The 14340-nt window shown below is 53.7% G+C and overlaps 7 protein-coding genes across 7 annotated transcripts; 4 read left to right on the top strand and 3 right to left on the bottom strand.

The window, feature by feature from the left end:
* Positions 1-127: 127 nt before the first annotated feature.
* Positions 128-2327, bottom strand: BD324DRAFT_574606 (hypothetical protein; the record flags this gene model as incomplete). The annotated part of the gene is made up of 10 exons (XM_022013071.1): positions 128-370; positions 411-763; positions 836-887; positions 924-1032; positions 1082-1276; positions 1324-1516; positions 1565-1653; positions 1689-1801; positions 1842-2096; positions 2136-2327. 10 exons carry the CDS (start codon positions 2325-2327, stop codon positions 128-130), a joined length of 1794 nt encoding a protein of 597 aa, XP_021874344.1.
* Positions 2328-2489: 162 nt separating this feature from the next.
* Positions 2490-5078, top strand: BD324DRAFT_14152 (hypothetical protein). Its single transcript, XM_022012010.1, has 9 exons — positions 2490-2849; positions 2891-3010; positions 3117-3431; positions 3470-3586; positions 3620-3909; positions 3946-4158; positions 4193-4596; positions 4630-4696; positions 4734-5078. Exons 1-9 carry the CDS (start codon positions 2619-2621, stop codon positions 5023-5025), a joined length of 2049 nt encoding a protein of 682 aa, XP_021874343.1. The 5' UTR covers positions 2490-2618; the 3' UTR covers positions 5026-5078.
* A 5-nt stretch (positions 5079-5083) lies between these two features.
* Positions 5084-6177, top strand: BD324DRAFT_611717 (hypothetical protein). Its single transcript, XM_022014298.1, has 7 exons — positions 5084-5238; positions 5280-5334; positions 5384-5397; positions 5447-5478; positions 5533-5557; positions 5607-5622; positions 5673-6177. Exons 1-7 carry the CDS (start codon positions 5220-5222, stop codon positions 5716-5718), a joined length of 207 nt encoding a protein of 68 aa, XP_021874342.1. The 5' UTR covers positions 5084-5219; the 3' UTR covers positions 5719-6177.
* Positions 6178-6188: 11 nt separating this feature from the next.
* Positions 6189-6930, top strand: BD324DRAFT_611714 (hypothetical protein). Its single transcript, XM_022014297.1, has 4 exons — positions 6189-6354; positions 6388-6707; positions 6745-6820; positions 6857-6930. The coding sequence occupies exons 1-4, from the start codon at positions 6280-6282 to the stop codon at positions 6878-6880; spliced, it is 495 nt and encodes a 164-aa protein (XP_021874341.1). The 5' UTR covers positions 6189-6279; the 3' UTR covers positions 6881-6930.
* Positions 6931-8002, top strand: BD324DRAFT_611711 (hypothetical protein). Its single transcript, XM_022014296.1, has 5 exons — positions 6931-7267; positions 7299-7584; positions 7620-7702; positions 7738-7893; positions 7930-8002. Exons 1-5 carry the CDS (start codon positions 6948-6950, stop codon positions 7991-7993), a joined length of 909 nt encoding a protein of 302 aa, XP_021874340.1. The 5' UTR covers positions 6931-6947; the 3' UTR covers positions 7994-8002.
* BD324DRAFT_611705 (hypothetical protein) lies at positions 8003-11859 on the bottom strand. Its single transcript, XM_022014295.1, has 10 exons — positions 11616-11859; positions 11456-11576; positions 11115-11261; positions 10120-11049; positions 9196-10087; positions 9077-9163; positions 8942-9043; positions 8686-8907; positions 8485-8652; positions 8003-8449 (listed from the first exon to the last, which is right to left on the bottom strand). The coding sequence occupies exons 1-10, from the start codon at positions 11789-11791 to the stop codon at positions 8334-8336; spliced, it is 2961 nt and encodes a 986-aa protein (XP_021874339.1). The 5' UTR covers positions 11792-11859; the 3' UTR covers positions 8003-8333.
* A 79-nt stretch (positions 11860-11938) lies between these two features.
* BD324DRAFT_647578 (glycoside hydrolase superfamily) lies at positions 11939-14217 on the bottom strand (the record flags this gene model as incomplete). Its single annotated transcript, XM_022017685.1, has 4 exons — positions 11939-13027; positions 13194-13645; positions 13681-14063; positions 14096-14217. The coding sequence occupies 4 exons, from the start codon at positions 14215-14217 to the stop codon at positions 11939-11941; spliced, it is 2046 nt and encodes a 681-aa protein (XP_021874338.1).
* Positions 14218-14340: the final 123 nt, after the last annotated feature.

Genomic DNA, 14340 nt, shown 5'->3' with positions numbered 1-14340 from the left:
GTTTCGCATTTTAGACAGTATCGATTTGACGAGAAACTTACGATGCACGAAAGATTTGCTCAAGAATCTGCGGCAATGGTAGTACATATGGCATCGTCATACATCCAGACTGTTCCACAGAGCTGGTTCAAAACTTGTACTTTTCCGCCTTGTCCTTCCCACTTGACCTTCCGCTTCCTCCTGTCTCTTTACGGGCTCGTTTCTTCATTTCACCCGATACCACTTCATCGAATCCACTCCTGTCCGCGTCGGCTCCTGGTACGTGAACCTTGTTTTGAGCCGCTCGTTGAGCCTCGTATCGCTCTTTTAGCTGGGCTTGAGTCAATTCTTCGTCCGTATCAATGGCGATATCGACATCGCCGGCTTTACGCTGGACACATTAGCACTCCTGAGCGGTTATTGTGCCTTACCTTGTGCGTGCGATCATCACCCAGGACACCAACCCCGCTTTTTGAAATATTGCCCAGATCGTATCCAGTTGAACTTCCCATGAACCCTCTGACGCTCGTCTCCCGCTCAGGAACGACATGGTACAACTCCTTGGGACCCGTAGATTCTGTACCTGCCCTCGTGTTCTTCCGCAGATCGATAAAGTCCGGAGTCTCAAGTCCACCAGGCACGGTTGAGACTTGTGATTGGAAGCCTGACGGTGTAGCGAGACCAGATGGCGTTTCAGCCCCAGCTCCAGGCGCAGCAGCGGATCTCGATGATCGGTCCTCCTTCTCAGGCTCGGCTTCAGTTTCAGATTCTTCTTCGTCTTCCTCTTCCTCCTCCTCTTCCTCTTCTGCGACGTGTCAGCGGGACCAACTCTCCCTTGAGGCGCTCTTGGGCTCACCGTCCATGGCCTCGATTTCCCCCCACAGCTCCCGATTGATCTCGTTTTGGTTCTGACATCAGCCGAGTCGATGATATCATTGACTCACTGCTATCTCTGCTCCTTGCATCACTCCAAAGACGTCTCCATATAACGGTCGGTTGAAGTCGTCCATCGGCGGCTTTCCCCAGCCTCCAGGGTGGAATCCCCATTGAGCGCTGAGAGAGAGAGAGATGAGCGACATGAGGCCATACGAGGTTGGCTTACCCTGTCGGGATCGGTGCATTGAGACCACGTATACGCAGGTTGGGATAGGATGGTGGAGGTCCAAACCGTTGCATCGCAATGAGCCAAGGAGGAGGAGCGAGTGGGGGAATGGAAAGAGCTTCGATCAACTCGTCTGACAGCTCCCCGGGCTTCTTCGTCCGCAAGTCTGTCTCTAGCTCTTTGCCTTCGTAATAGCTGCGAGAGAAAGGTCAATCCAGACCTGCACTGAATGACCAACTCACGCCTCGCCAAACTTTGACATGCTGGGTTTGCCTTGGAATCGGAAAAACGCATTGTGGAGTTTGTTGTAATCGATGTCGATCTTGCCCATCTTTGGTTGGACTCGTTCTCGTGTCTTTTGCCGTAATGATTGATCGGCCTCTTTCGCCTTGACCGCGTCTCTCTGCTCCCCGATACCAGTCTCTGCAATCCAAGCTGGAGGAGAGTTAGTAAAAGCAAAGCAAATACTCGAGAGTTACTTACGCGGTAAGAGATATGGTGGCTTCTCGATACCTCTCTTTCCGGCTAGATAGTCTCGCTTTGCGTTCCAATGGACCGGCACAGGAACGGTGCTGCAAGTCAGCAGCAAACGTGATACCCAACTCACTTTCGATGGGATTTTAGACTGATCAATAGACGTGGATCTCGAGCATCGCAGTCAAACCATTCTACGACTTCTGGACGTTCGACCAGCTGCTTGAGCTCAGCAACAGTGAGTTTCTAGGAAGATCAGTACGATGCTGGCCAAGATAGAACCCACCGCCGCTTGTCGACGTTGCCGCCTAGTCATTCCCTGCTGGTCCATCGCCCTACGCGCTGCTGCCTCTCTACTTTCCTCATCCTCGTCCTCTTCGTCTGAGTAATATACTTCTCCCTTACTCGGTCCCGTCTCAATGGGTCCAAATCCGTTGGAATCGCCCTCCTGAAAATGTCGAAAGACATTGGCAAAGGAGGAGTACGCCGGGTCAGACGGGTCAATCGAGAGGTCCAGGGAAGTTGTGGAGGATGCGACCGACTGAAATCATAAGGTACCACTCTATGTGATCTGACCCACCTCTGTGTCTGATGCTCGCTCGCTTTCCGACTCTGCCTCACTTTCTGATGCACCTGACGCAGCCTTTGCTTTGGCCTTTTGCCTCCTTAGAGCTGCTCGTGATTTTGGTTTTTTCGACCCAGAAGCGACTCCGTTGGAGTGTCCATTAGGCAGACTAGAGTCTCCGTTGGGAACGGCCACGGCGGCTGGCATCGTGTATAGGCTGCTCGCTATACAACAAGCTCTGGATGCGTGCCCATCTTAAAATAATGGCATAACGAGGCGATCGGGTATCGGGATTAAAATTGAGATATCGAGGATGTGGCAGTGGGATTAGTTTATAACGTGACTGGTTTGCCACTGGCGACCGACGTACCCTTTGTTACTTGCAACATATACATCATCGTGATTGAGGAGCTTGGGAACTATAGCCACAGCGAGCTTAGAGGTAACTCCGACAGGCCGAACAGCACGCTTGAGATAGTTCTCAATTCGACAATCGATATGTCAGCATTTCAGCAAGCGCTTGCCAATGCTCAACCTCAAGCGTCTGGCTCTGGCTCCGGGTCCTCGCTCTCCATTCGTGGATCAGCTGGTGAGGGACCCTCAGCCAGGACTCTGGGGACAGCTCTGCGTCAAGCCGGTATCTCGACGCAGGCTGGGATGGAAGTGGACGGCGGCAGGGGCTCGAGAGGGAAGCGGGCTTCTGTTCATGGACGAGGACCGTTAGACCAGGTAGGTGTCGATTCAGTCCGGCGCAGGAGACGACGAGAGAGAAGCGCAGGCGTATTGGAGGGGGGGACCGATGGGAGACGGATCTGTCTGGAGCTTCGCGGGTGGTCGATTTGCATCTGAATTATCCCTGGTTATCCTTTCAGACCGCTCCCTTATGCTCTGTGGGACGAGACCTCTAGCCGTGCTACAATATGCTTACTTTGCCCCTTCAATCTCGTTCACTCGCTCCCGATTTCTACCATGTACTCCCTTCACCCTCGCCATCAGACCGGTCGCCATAGGCCTCCCAAAAATCCTTATGACAAACCTGCTCCACCGTCTGCGCATTCTGGACCAGGTCGGCCTGTCAGGGCTCGGGGCAGCACATCCTTGCCTTCAGCACCTCACAAGACCAATCTCAACAACCTGCATCCACGGCGTCAGCCCGAGGGTACACCTCCGATACTCAAGAAGCGTCAAACAAACGAGGATCGTCAAGCTCAGGCGACATCACACGCTAAATTAAACGAGAAACTCGGCAGTCAGGAGATGAAAGACTGGCTCGGGGCTAGGATGATTTCTGAGGGCGTCATGAATATGGCGGTGCGTAGTGAGAGAGGGACTGAGGTTGACATTATCAGAACCTTGGTGAAGACGCTTGGTTGAAAGAGAATGGAATCCTACCACCAGGCGCCAGGAACGCCCCTGGCAATGCCGGTGCAGTTTTCTGGCGATTGATCGATCATGTCATACAGAGGGTGAGTACGGCCTAGTCGTTGTGCTGATGCCAGGCCCGTAACATTCCCATCCATACGCTGTCGCTGGCCAACAACGACTTTCACTCCCTGCGACAGCTGGACAAGCTGCCAAACGCGCTGCCTCATTTGCGAGCACTTGATCTCAGTAATAATCCAATAGCCAAATTTACCGAGTTGGAGGTTCTGCTAGCCTCGGGGGAGAAGAAGGGCAAGGCTACGGCCGGTGCGGGAGGTTTGAAGAGCTTGATCGAGCTTAAGTTGAACGGCTGCACGTTCCGCGAGGAAGCCCTGGCCAGACCGAAAGGCGACGATACATACAAGCAGTAAGTCCAGCCGAAGTAACGCTGGCTAAGAGTCAGTGAAATTCTCCGAAGGTTTCCTGGCCTACTTATCCTCGACGGCGTCAACTTAGACCGTATAGTCTTTCCGATTTACCGCAAACCTCAGGTCCGGCGCAGCGAACAGGAGAAAGAGGATTTGCGGAAGAAGCCGTTCTCTTTTCCGATGGACGCTCAGGGTGGTTTCATCGACAACGAGATCGTCAAGACTTTCGTCATGCAGTTTTGCGCCAAGTGGGTCGATGGGTAGTGCGCCACTAAATGCCAGGTATTTCCCGACGTTCGACAACGACCGAGCCAGTATTCTGCCTGCCTATGCTCCCAACGCCACTGCCTCCGTCTCATCCAACACCCTCATCTCCCGATCGTGGCTTCAACAAAACGATGTCATGGCCACGAGATCTCAAAGACCCAAAGCGGTCGGATTTGATGCATGGACGTCACTGCCTGGACGAAACTTTTTACGTACCGCTACGAGTATAGATCAGCGGATGAAGACGCTCAAGTCGCCAATGGACTCTCAAGAATTTCTCAGGTTCTTCTCTACGGCTGTACCCAAGACAAAACACCCATTAGACGATTCTACCAAGTGGTGCATCGATGCTTGGGTACTAGGAGGTGAGGGTGTTGATACGAGATTGTGTGCGATGATCCAGGGGGAGTTCCAAGAAAGTGAGTGAGAGGCAGAATATCAGCTGATGTCAGTGCCCTCCGCGACAGTGCGATCGTTCTCGCGCACCTTCATCCTTGCCGACGCGCCTCAAGGGTCACCGTAAGTGTGAAGGCGAGACCGAGCTGACTTTTTCCAGTGCCCACTCGAACGGATGGCCAGCGACGATCCTATCTGACACCATGGTGGTTCACTCGTACATGTCGACGGGTCAATACGATGATAAGCGATCACTGGCGAAGCACGGTGTCACCATTGTGGCACCAAATCTCAGCAACAGGGATCAACTCGTGACACAAATGCGGACGCGGACGGGCATGAATGCTGAATACGCTCAAATGTGTCTGAACGAGAATGGATGGGATTTCGAGAAGGCGGTGGCCAACTTTGAAGTACTCAAGGCGACCATCCCGCCTGAGGCGTTCCAATAAAAGTGAACCCTGTCAATAGTTATAATGAATTGCATGTCCGGATGGGATGATGGGATGATGGATGTCCTGACGTCACTGAAAAAAATCGCAACAACACACTCGCGGCAATTGAAACAATAAGATCTTGAACCTACCTATCTCTCTGCGTTCATCTTCAAGTTTTACTTGTGTATAATCACTGGAGCTCATTCACCATGGCACGACCACCTTCATGTATGCAGACCCAGAATCATATCGATGCTGACAAGCTACAGCCAACGGAGACCTCCTCCTCTACGTCTTGGCCATTTTCATCCCTCCCGCCGCCGTGTGAGTGAGACATGGACATGAGCAGGTGCTGATGCTGATGCTCTCACAGCTTTGTCAAGCGAGGTGTGTATGCGGTACGATGACGTGGGTAAGAAGGACTGACATGATGCAGGATGCGGAGTTGATATTCTCATCAACATCCTTGTGAGTATCGGATACCTGTTCGCCAACGTGCGTCATAACTGATGCCGTATACAGCTTTGGATTCTCGGATGGATCCCAGGTGAGTGAATCGAAGCGCATATTTGAATAAGCTGCTCACAACGATCCAGGAACGCTTCACGCTTGGTGAGCTATCACGCCATCCTCAAACGAGCTGTTGTTGACGATACCATCAGGTGGATCATTTCCAAGTACGAGACGCCCGCCAGGGTCGGATACTAAGCGAGTAATCACCACAATGGTCGTGCCTGAGATCCTCCATTCTATGCCTCATGTATCTTGCTACGGTCATCCTCATCTGGACCGCCTGCTGCACTTCGAATATTTGTTGCCTGAAGATCATCGCCCAAATGTGGCGCAATGACGATTTCTATATGACCAAGACCTTGCCTTCACGTATGTTTAAAGCAATGCTAAATCACTCGAGCCGACCCCAGGAATGCCCATGCTCAAGCTCTGGCAGACGAAGTGAGGGTCGAGAAGTCGAGAATCTCGACGATCTGTGAGGAAGTATGAAGACCCTGGGTTGGGACATGCGTCGAAACGTGAAATTTGAGCCAATCTGGTACGCTTCGGAAGGTGACAGAGCGGCCAGAGACTACAACATTCGTATCACTCCCCTCTCTTGACAATTTGCGTGTTGCTCTGCGCCCGGCATCTATGCATGGGCGTTGTCATACCCACTGCTGGCTCGTACTTTGTGCCTCGCAGCGGAAGCAAATTTACCGCGAACGTCAAAACCGCGAATTCCTTTCTGCATTCAGCACCCTTCTCTAGACCACCATGGGGGCCTCTCAATCCAGTCAAGCTCGTCCAGAGCAGGTGGTTTCTGCTCCAGAGTCCTCTACTTCTGTCTCAGTGAGCATACCGGTGGGACACAGCTAACGCCAGTTCTCGCCGTCCCTCATTGATCGGTTGTCCTCCCCTGCCTCGTCAAAAGAGCCGTCCGAGTCTACAGATGACATTGTCAGACGACGCCTAGCGGCTGAATCCGCTCATATCCGATCGCAAGAGGCTGAGATCTTGTCCAAGATCTCTGCTGCGCTTGAAAAAGAGAACTTGGACAAGGAGAAACCAGGCATGTCAAGCGAGGTATTAGGGAGAGATATCGAGGAGGTCAGGGAGAAAGTTGAGAGGATGAAGAGGGATAGGGAGGAAAAGGAGGGTGAGGGGATCCGAAAGGCAAAGGAGGACATTTTGCGGTGCTATAGGTGCGCATGGGCCTGAGATTCAACGCTGATGGGGCAGGGAAAATGCGCAGAGACCGCTGGATTGCTGGCGTGAGGTGGAGACCTTTAAGACTGAGGTCGCCAAGTTGGAAAAGGTCAGTGAAGATGCAGAGGTCAGAGCTGACGTTTAGGCATTTGTCAAGTCGTTACAATGAACTTGAAACATGCATAGATGATAAAGGGTCATTCCTTTGAACCTTAGGCCGGTTATAAGCTGTCACAATGTTGATGAAGATCTCACCATCTCACCATCTCACCATCTTACCATCTTACCATCTCACCATGGTGGGCATCAAGTATACTGTCGGCCCAGTGGTCGTTCTCGACACTGTTCCGAGGCATGAGCACCGTCCCAGAGTCCCGGGCAATCAAGCCACTGCACTGGTTTTCCCCGCCCTGGCGGCGCTGATCCTTGTACTCATCTCAACGTTGTCAATCCCTATGATTCATGGGCTGTCGATAGTGGACGTGGACATGGGCATGAACGGCACAGTGCATTTCGGCGGATGGGGATGGTGTAGTGAGGGTGTACCGGGGAACAAGTGGGTGCAGGTGAAATCTGACTGACAACAGGGACATGTGCTCGGATCTGAGGGGGTTTGCCTCAGGCATGGCGCATCAACTCGAGCAACTCCCTGAACCTGTCAAGAGTTTGTCAGAGCTCGACAGCGTCGTGCCAAAGGCGTACCTCACTGCGCAAGGGGTCGCGGAGATCTTCAGCGTCTTGTTCGCATGGATAGCGATCAATTGCACGTTGGCTGCGTCGGGATTCTGGCAATCGAAGGAGAACATTGCTTGGAGTTGGACATCCTGGTCCTTCGCTTGGACTTTTTGGTCAGGTATCACGGGCATCATTTCGGTGAGAGAGCCCAATGGCACAGAGACTTATGGCAGTGGGGCCTGGCGTTGGGTCAAGTGACTCGATTCAAGGCTCATGCAATGAGAGTGGACGGGACAAAGGCAGAGGTCACGCCCGGGTGAGTCATGTCAATGCCTCACAGCTCATGAAAAGACCGGTCATTTGGATGATGCTTGCCGCGATCCTGCTCAACTTTCTGTCCTTCGCAGTGAGGATCGCATGGGGTAAGGATCGAGCTCGTCCTCTGTGGACAGTCAAGGGGGACAAGATCGAAGACCCCGTCGGGGACGCAACAGAGCTTCCCACATGGTAGGTCTCGAGGAAGGATCTCGGCTGAATCCGCAGGGACAGTCTCAATATCGACCCTGAGACGAAGAGAAGCTCAATTGACAAATCCATGAAAATGTAGAAATGATGATATCACCTTTGAATGTATACCCTGCCGTTCCAACGAATTGTGGAGCATTTCGGTGTCGATATCGTGCGATTCCGGAGCTGAATCGGAGTGAATCTGGAGTCAAGTCGGAGCTGACACGGAGCGATTTTTGGAATCCTCGGGAGATCATGTGGAGCATTTTGAGGTATCTTCGAAAGTGTACTTCGATAACTTCGGTAGAACCTTCGAAACATCTTCGAGAAGACACAATCGAGGGATCGTTGGGAAATGCTGGTATCATTCCCCCCACCGCTCCCTCTGCACCTCAACTTCCACGTGCACCCGCATACCACTTCACTCATCGCAAGATACATCACAGGGGATCTGCAAACACTTGCGGGGCATTGTCCACCATCCATTGTACAGACAAAGCCTTTCCAGCCATGTCTCCGAATTCTCTGCCCGGATCTGACGACCGCATAAGGGTGGCTGAGTGTCAGCGGGGGTTCGATACCCAGACTCACGTCCAAACACCACACCGAGGTTCTGACTCGTCATGAGGTTCACTGAGGCTAGCTGGGCCACCCTATTTAGATGGAGCATGAGGAGGCGAAGGGTGTTGTAGTTGTCTTTGGGGAGCTCTTTTAATAGCGCGCAGAGTGCAGAGTGCTTGTTGGAAGCGTCGCGAATGCCTGAGGTCAGCGATATTACCGGGAGTGACCTACTTGCTGCGGCCACAAAGGACTCGTGAAGGGCGTGGGTGAGAAGCGGATCAGGTAATTGGCGGAAATATGTCTTGAGCACAGATGTGGTGCTGGAGATATCGTTGAATGCTTCAATGTCGGCGAGGTCAAATGCGTCGTAGTCACCGCGCTCAAATAGTTGTGTGATCTGTTTAGATTGGGATGAGCCACCCGTCTTCCGATAGATTCCCTCGTATTCCATGCCTGAGGTCAGTAGAATCGGGATGCGTGCACTTACCGACCACCTCGACCGCTGCGATGCACTTGGTGACAATGACTGGAACTGGGAGCTTGTCCGCTGCGGTTTGCTCGGCGAGGTCGCGGCCAAACATAGATGGCGCTGCGGTCAGCGGGGCAGGAAGAGTAGACGCACGCATCGGCCCATCGAGCACTTCTTGCCGGCCAGAACAGGATTTAGGTAGCTTTTCCGCACACTTGCTGTGGCATACCATGCCGCAAGCTGAGGTGAGCAAAGTCAACGCGCGGACGCACCTGCACAACGAACTTCCTGGAGGCCCCACATCTTCTCCTGACACAGGTCACACCGGGTGAACCGCATCGTCGAGTGCTGCTGGAAGGCGTGATCGCGGAGACCGATCTCAGTAGGCGGACGCCGGGGTAGAAGAGGTCGGGATATGCTTGCCGAGCCGACCGATATGTCTGGACCTTTGGACGATTTATACCATTTGAAGCGACGCGCAGGGGCAGCTTCAACCTCGGGTTTGGTGACCTTGATCACTCGTGCAGTCTCCTCGGGCACCTCGTGTAGGGTGGCTGATGTGGCGAGACTGGACATGGAGGGTGAGCCGGAAGGATGGCGACCTTTGAAGATGGTCGGTCGGGAGCGAGCGAGGGTGTCCTGTAGTTGTTCAGCCTGACGAGAGAGCTGAGCGTTGAGTTCGGCTAGCTCCTCGTTCTTGGCTGCGAGGGCGGCGGATTCTTCCAGGAATTGCTCGCGGGTCTCTCGCAGCTCGGCAATTTCACGTTGCAGAGCCTCACGTTGTGCCGTGAGGGGTTCGAGCTCTTCACGGTACTGCTCTTTGATCGTGTCGAGGCGGCTCGTGAGCGCCGTTGCGGGATCGGACGCGTCACCAGCGGATTTCTCTAGCTCCTCAACCTCGGCCAGAGTCATATCGCGTTGTGCACGCAGTCGACTGATGTCGCGTTCCAGGCCAGTGAGACTCACAGCGAGGTCGTTGGACCGCCGCCGCATGTTCTCTTGACGTCGTTCATCACCGGAGATGACACTTAGTCGTGCCGTTTGTGAGTGGACCTGTGCTCGGAGACGTGACACTTCGGCTTCCAGTTCCCGGCGATGAGCAACTTCCTTGTCGTACTCCTCGCCAGCGACCGTCAGACCTTCGCTGTATTGTTGGGAGGTGCGCTGGTATCAGCAGGGTTGATGTAGTGGCTCACCTTGACACCGGAGTATTTTGTTTTCAACGATACCAGGGCCTCTTTGAGGTCCTCGATCTCCGAAATGATGCCTGTGAGCAGTGAGAGGTCCACCGATAAGGTCTCTTGCTGCTCGTGCTTGGCAGTGGCTACCATTTCAACTATGGAAGAGAATGCTCCAGCTTCAAGGCGAGAGAGGGAGACTGTGGACTCGGCAGAGGGCTGACGAGTGCGTATGAGGAGTGGAGTTGAGCCGGCGTTGGGTGAGAGGCGGGTAGGGGATGGAGGGGATTCACGTTGGTCTATAGTGTTGAGGATGAGGGCAAAGTCGGGGTCGGAGAGACTGAAACTCATGTGGGGGATATTCGGCGGATGCAGCTGAGGTGTGTCTTTGGGTTGAGGCGTTTCTTTGGGCGGGGTAGTCTCTTTGGGTGGGGGCTCGGGAGCTTCGGTGAAGGACGAGCGAAGAGGAGAGGAGCGAGGCTCGGCAGCAAAGGTGGAGTTTGCAGAGTCCATATTGAAGTTCATGGCAGGGTTGATGGATCGACGTTTCTCGGCTTTGCTCATGGGCACGCCCAGACTGACGCCTAGGCCGACATTTCGGGGAGAAGCAGGCCGAGGGGATGGACTGCCTCGATCGGAGCGGACGGATTCGGCGGGGGTTGAAGGGATAGGTCGATCCACACTGGGTTCACGGGATCGGGGCTCGCCATCTGTAAAACGGGGTGAAGGTTCCATCAAGGGAGAGGGGCTCGGTGGGGGATCAGGAATGGGAGAAGGGACGTGGGTTGTTGATCCGTTTAATGCAGCGACTGTTCGAGCTCTCGCTTCGTCCTGGTTCTCCTTGTCCCTGCGCTCAGCTTCTTCACGTTCTTTATCTTTACGAGCTGCTCGTTGGCGACGAGCTTCAGCATGACGGCGAGAACGGGCCACGCGCTCATTGTGGCACGCCTGCGTCAGCAATCGTCAGCGGACGGGCGAGGCAGGGAGCGAGCTTGAATGGGAAGATCACTCACCATACAATAGATCCCCTGTGATGTCTTTGCAAAGACTAGCTCTTCTATGCGTCGCTTGCACGTCCGACAAGTGAAGCATTGGGCGTGATAGCTCTCGTCGCCGGTCATGATTGCTTCTTCCGTAATGGATTGTTTGCACACATAGCACTGAGAGTGTTAGCAGAGTGAAGCGGAGCCTTGCGACAAAGCTGGTAGCACTAATCAGGGAGGGGGTTCCCCAGCAGGCAGCCGTCCTGGTCATAGCATCCGCAGAGTACAGCATGAACCTGCGACAGCCTGTCGAGCTCATTTGTCCTCCGTCTCGCGCTGCTTCGCTGTCGCTCGCCAGCACTCTTACTCACGTTGTACGAACACTTTCCACACACCGGACTCCCATCAGACAACAGCAACAAGTTCGTATCCGCCGACACCTTGTCCTGGCACTTGGCACACCGGAAGCAGTCCACATGCCATAATGAATTGCTAGAAATTCAGTCCAGACCCACAGGCTTTGTAGCCCACCCGAAAGCGACGACCACTCCTCCGTTCTCCTGATCGATGACCTTTGTACATCCTCCACACTTTACATCCATCTCACCGAGATTCGGCATTGATTCCGTGGTGTTCGTCTGAGCATCTGTCAAAGGCGCTGGACGGAGGACAGATGGCGCAGACGACGATGCTGTTGGCGAGTGCATCGTGCAGAAGAGTGACAAAGATAGACAGAGATGGAGGAGGAGGAGGAGGAGGAGGATTGTGCATAAAGGAAAGGGTTTTGACGCGGCGCGTCCTTTTTGTGGCAAAAACAGAAAAAAACAACCATACAAGCGACCGAATGGACTGGACTACAATTCCACCTTCCATCCGTCTGCGACAGGATTCCCTTTGACAACGTATTGATGCGCCGTGACATCTCCAGAGATGGTGGCGGTGGACTGGAGACCAAGTTCAGGCCAGGCGACGACGGTGAGCTGGTCAGTTTCAAATGTCGTGTGGATAGATAACGAGTCGTTCTCCATAGATACGGTCACACCTGCCAATGTGGCAAATTTATCCATCATGCCGAGGACGGCAATATGCTTCCCACCGACGTGCCAGATCTTGGCAACGATGATTTCTTCGGCGTGGTCTTTGTCGAGACTGATGGGCAGACTACCTTTCCAGCCCTTTGTGGCAATCTTCATGGTGGGTTTGGAAGAGAGTCCGACGGACCATAGGACGTGGTCGGATTCGAGAGGACCACCGAGGACATCTTCGACGTCACGGAGACCAATGGCGTCGATAGCTTTGCCTCCTTTCTCATGATCACGCGAGTTCCATGCACCGATCAGAGCGCCATGGGCAGAGGGGACGGCCACTCCGGCGACGATAGCGGGACCGTCGCCGTGAGCGGCACGGACATTGTCCCAGAACCATCGATTGGGCAGGAGAGCGGCAGCAGTGGATGTTTTGACGGATTTGATGCTCCCGTCGGAAGTCTTAGAGATGATCTTGCGTTTGATGGCTTCGTCAGGAACGTCACCTGGTAGGTCGGAGATGAGGATCGGGCCAGTGGACATGCTTCGGAGAAGAGCGTGGTACACCGGGAGGTGATCCGCGGGGGTAGAGGCAAACATATCAAAGTCGAGACGGAATGAGAGGTGATTGTGGAGGATTGCAGAGTACAAGTTCCAGTAAGGGAACTCGACATGCTTGTTGGGAAATCCAATGTTGTAATCGTCAGAGTTTCGGAAGACTAGCTCGCCAGCGGGTCGATCAAAGTCGAGGCCGCCCGGGCCATTGAGCATGCGCTCATTGTGAGACATGCACATGATGACGCGGTCGACTGAACCGAAGATTTCGACGACGGCTTCGAGCATTCCACGCCACATGGCTTGGGCAGCGGCGATACAGCCAGCACCGGTGAACATATCGTAGCCGGCTTGATTGTCGATCTGATCGAAGAGAAGTCAAGTCAGCACCAGTACGCGGATGTCAGACGGAGCGAGTATAAGGAAAACAGATGAAGCCACAGCGAAGCGGATCTTTTGCCGTGAGGCCTCGGGATATCATTGTTCCGGCTCGCTCGCTCGCTGCGCTCGCTTGTGTGTCAGGACTTACCTTGACAAAGTCAATCCCCTGCGACTTGAGCTTTGTGAACCAGTCCAGCCAGAACTGCTTCGCCTTGTCCGGCCTAGGCACGTAGAGATACCTTGGCTCGTCTGTGGTCTCTGGATCCAATGGACCAGTTTGGACACCATTACCGTCTTTGAATTGAACACAGTTGTACGTCTTCATGAGCTCCGACTTTGGATCGATTGAGAACCAATAGCCCTGGAGGGTCATCCAGACGCCGACTTTGGTATCGGTTTTTGACTTGATAGCATTGACCACTTCGTCCATGGTACCTCCGAAACCTGACCAAGTGCCAAAGGAGTGGAGTCGACGGGGACTCCAGTTATCCCCATCCTTGTCATACCGGATATCCTGCCATCCGTCGTCGATGAGGAACGTGCTGATGGGATCAGAGGGGATGAGATTCATGAGAATGTCTTTGCTTGCTCGGAATTGACCTGAGTAGGTGAGCGAAGAACGGAATGGTACCTACCGGTCTTCTCTCCGACGGTTTTGATCGCTTCCCAAGAGCAGATACCTACGCCGTCCCAGAAGCCGCCATAATGGGGTTCAGGCTTGGGACGACCGCCGACAAGTTTCCGAGCTTGCTCTACGGCAGTTTTGACAATGTCGTTCTCCTCCCATCCACTAGCTCGGACACAGACTACGTATGCAGTATCTTCTCGATCTAAAGCTTCACGGCGAAGATTTGCGTGAATCACACCGTCCACCACTTTGAGATTTGCCATGATGGCGGACGTGCCCACGGGGTAGAGCGCGAGGGTGGAATCGGCTGTTTTGAGGAGAATGAGGGATGCAGCATTGTCGGGGTGAGATGAGAGCTTTTCGAAGAGATTTGCTTCGATCCAGGTGGCCCTGGGAGTCAGCAGGGTCAAGCCCAGGCTCACTTTGTGCGAATCCAAGAGAGTGTCTTCCAGTCTTTGGACCCGGAGAGCTCGTTCCAGTTGACCGGGGAGCGTAGGAAGTCTTGACCCGGGGAGAGGGTGAAGGAGTTGACGTTGGTGAGCATTTTAGAGCTGAACTGAGGGAGGGACAGACGATCACAGCGATACAGCGTCTTCACTATGACGGACTCTACACCTGTTGTTGTTGTTGCCCCGAGATCTTCTGGAGGATGCTGACATGGTATTTC

The sequence above is a fragment of the Kockovaella imperatae genome, assembly GCF_002102565.1.
Source record: "Kockovaella imperatae strain NRRL Y-17943 chromosome Unknown BD324scaffold_1, whole genome shotgun sequence".
NCBI lineage: Eukaryota > Fungi > Basidiomycota > Tremellomycetes > Tremellales > Cuniculitremaceae > Kockovaella > Kockovaella imperatae.
This window is presented reverse-complemented; position numbering and strand designations above follow the sequence as displayed.

Coding starts and splice junctions, on each gene's coding strand:
- BD324DRAFT_14152 (XM_022012010.1), top strand. CDS start 2,619: ATGTCAGCATTTCAGCAAGCGCTTGCCAATGCTCAACCTCAAGCGTCT. Junction 3,910..3,945: donor GGCGACGATACATACAAGCA/GTAAGTCCAGCC, acceptor GCTAAGAGTCAG/TGAAATTCTCCGAAGGTTTC. Junction 4,697..4,733: donor GACGCGCCTCAAGGGTCACC/GTAAGTGTGAAG, acceptor GACTTTTTCCAG/TGCCCACTCGAACGGATGGC.
- BD324DRAFT_611705 (XM_022014295.1), bottom strand. CDS start 11,791: ATGCACTCGCCAACAGCATCGTCGTCTGCGCCATCTGTCCTCCGTCCA. Junction 9,164..9,195: donor CCAGGAAGTTCGTTGTGCAG/GTGCGTCCGCGC, acceptor TGCTCACCTCAG/CTTGCGGCATGGTATGCCAC. Junction 8,908..8,941: donor CGCAGCGGTCGAGGTGGTCG/GTAAGTGCACGC, acceptor TACTGACCTCAG/GCATGGAATACGAGGGAATC.
- BD324DRAFT_611717 (XM_022014298.1), top strand. Junction 5,479..5,532: donor ATATTCTCATCAACATCCTT/GTGAGTATCGGA, acceptor TGCCGTATACAG/CTTTGGATTCTCGGATGGAT.
- BD324DRAFT_611714 (XM_022014297.1), top strand. CDS start 6,280: ATGGGGGCCTCTCAATCCAGTCAAGCTCGTCCAGAGCAGGTGGTTTCT. Junction 6,355..6,387: donor AGTCCTCTACTTCTGTCTCA/GTGAGCATACCG, acceptor AGCTAACGCCAG/TTCTCGCCGTCCCTCATTGA. Junction 6,821..6,856: donor AGGTCGCCAAGTTGGAAAAG/GTCAGTGAAGAT, acceptor GCTGACGTTTAG/GCATTTGTCAAGTCGTTACA.
- BD324DRAFT_611711 (XM_022014296.1), top strand. CDS start 6,948: ATGTTGATGAAGATCTCACCATCTCACCATCTCACCATCTTACCATCT. Junction 7,703..7,737: donor AAGGCAGAGGTCACGCCCGG/GTGAGTCATGTC, acceptor GCTCATGAAAAG/ACCGGTCATTTGGATGATGC. Junction 7,894..7,929: donor GCAACAGAGCTTCCCACATG/GTAGGTCTCGAG, acceptor CTGAATCCGCAG/GGACAGTCTCAATATCGACC.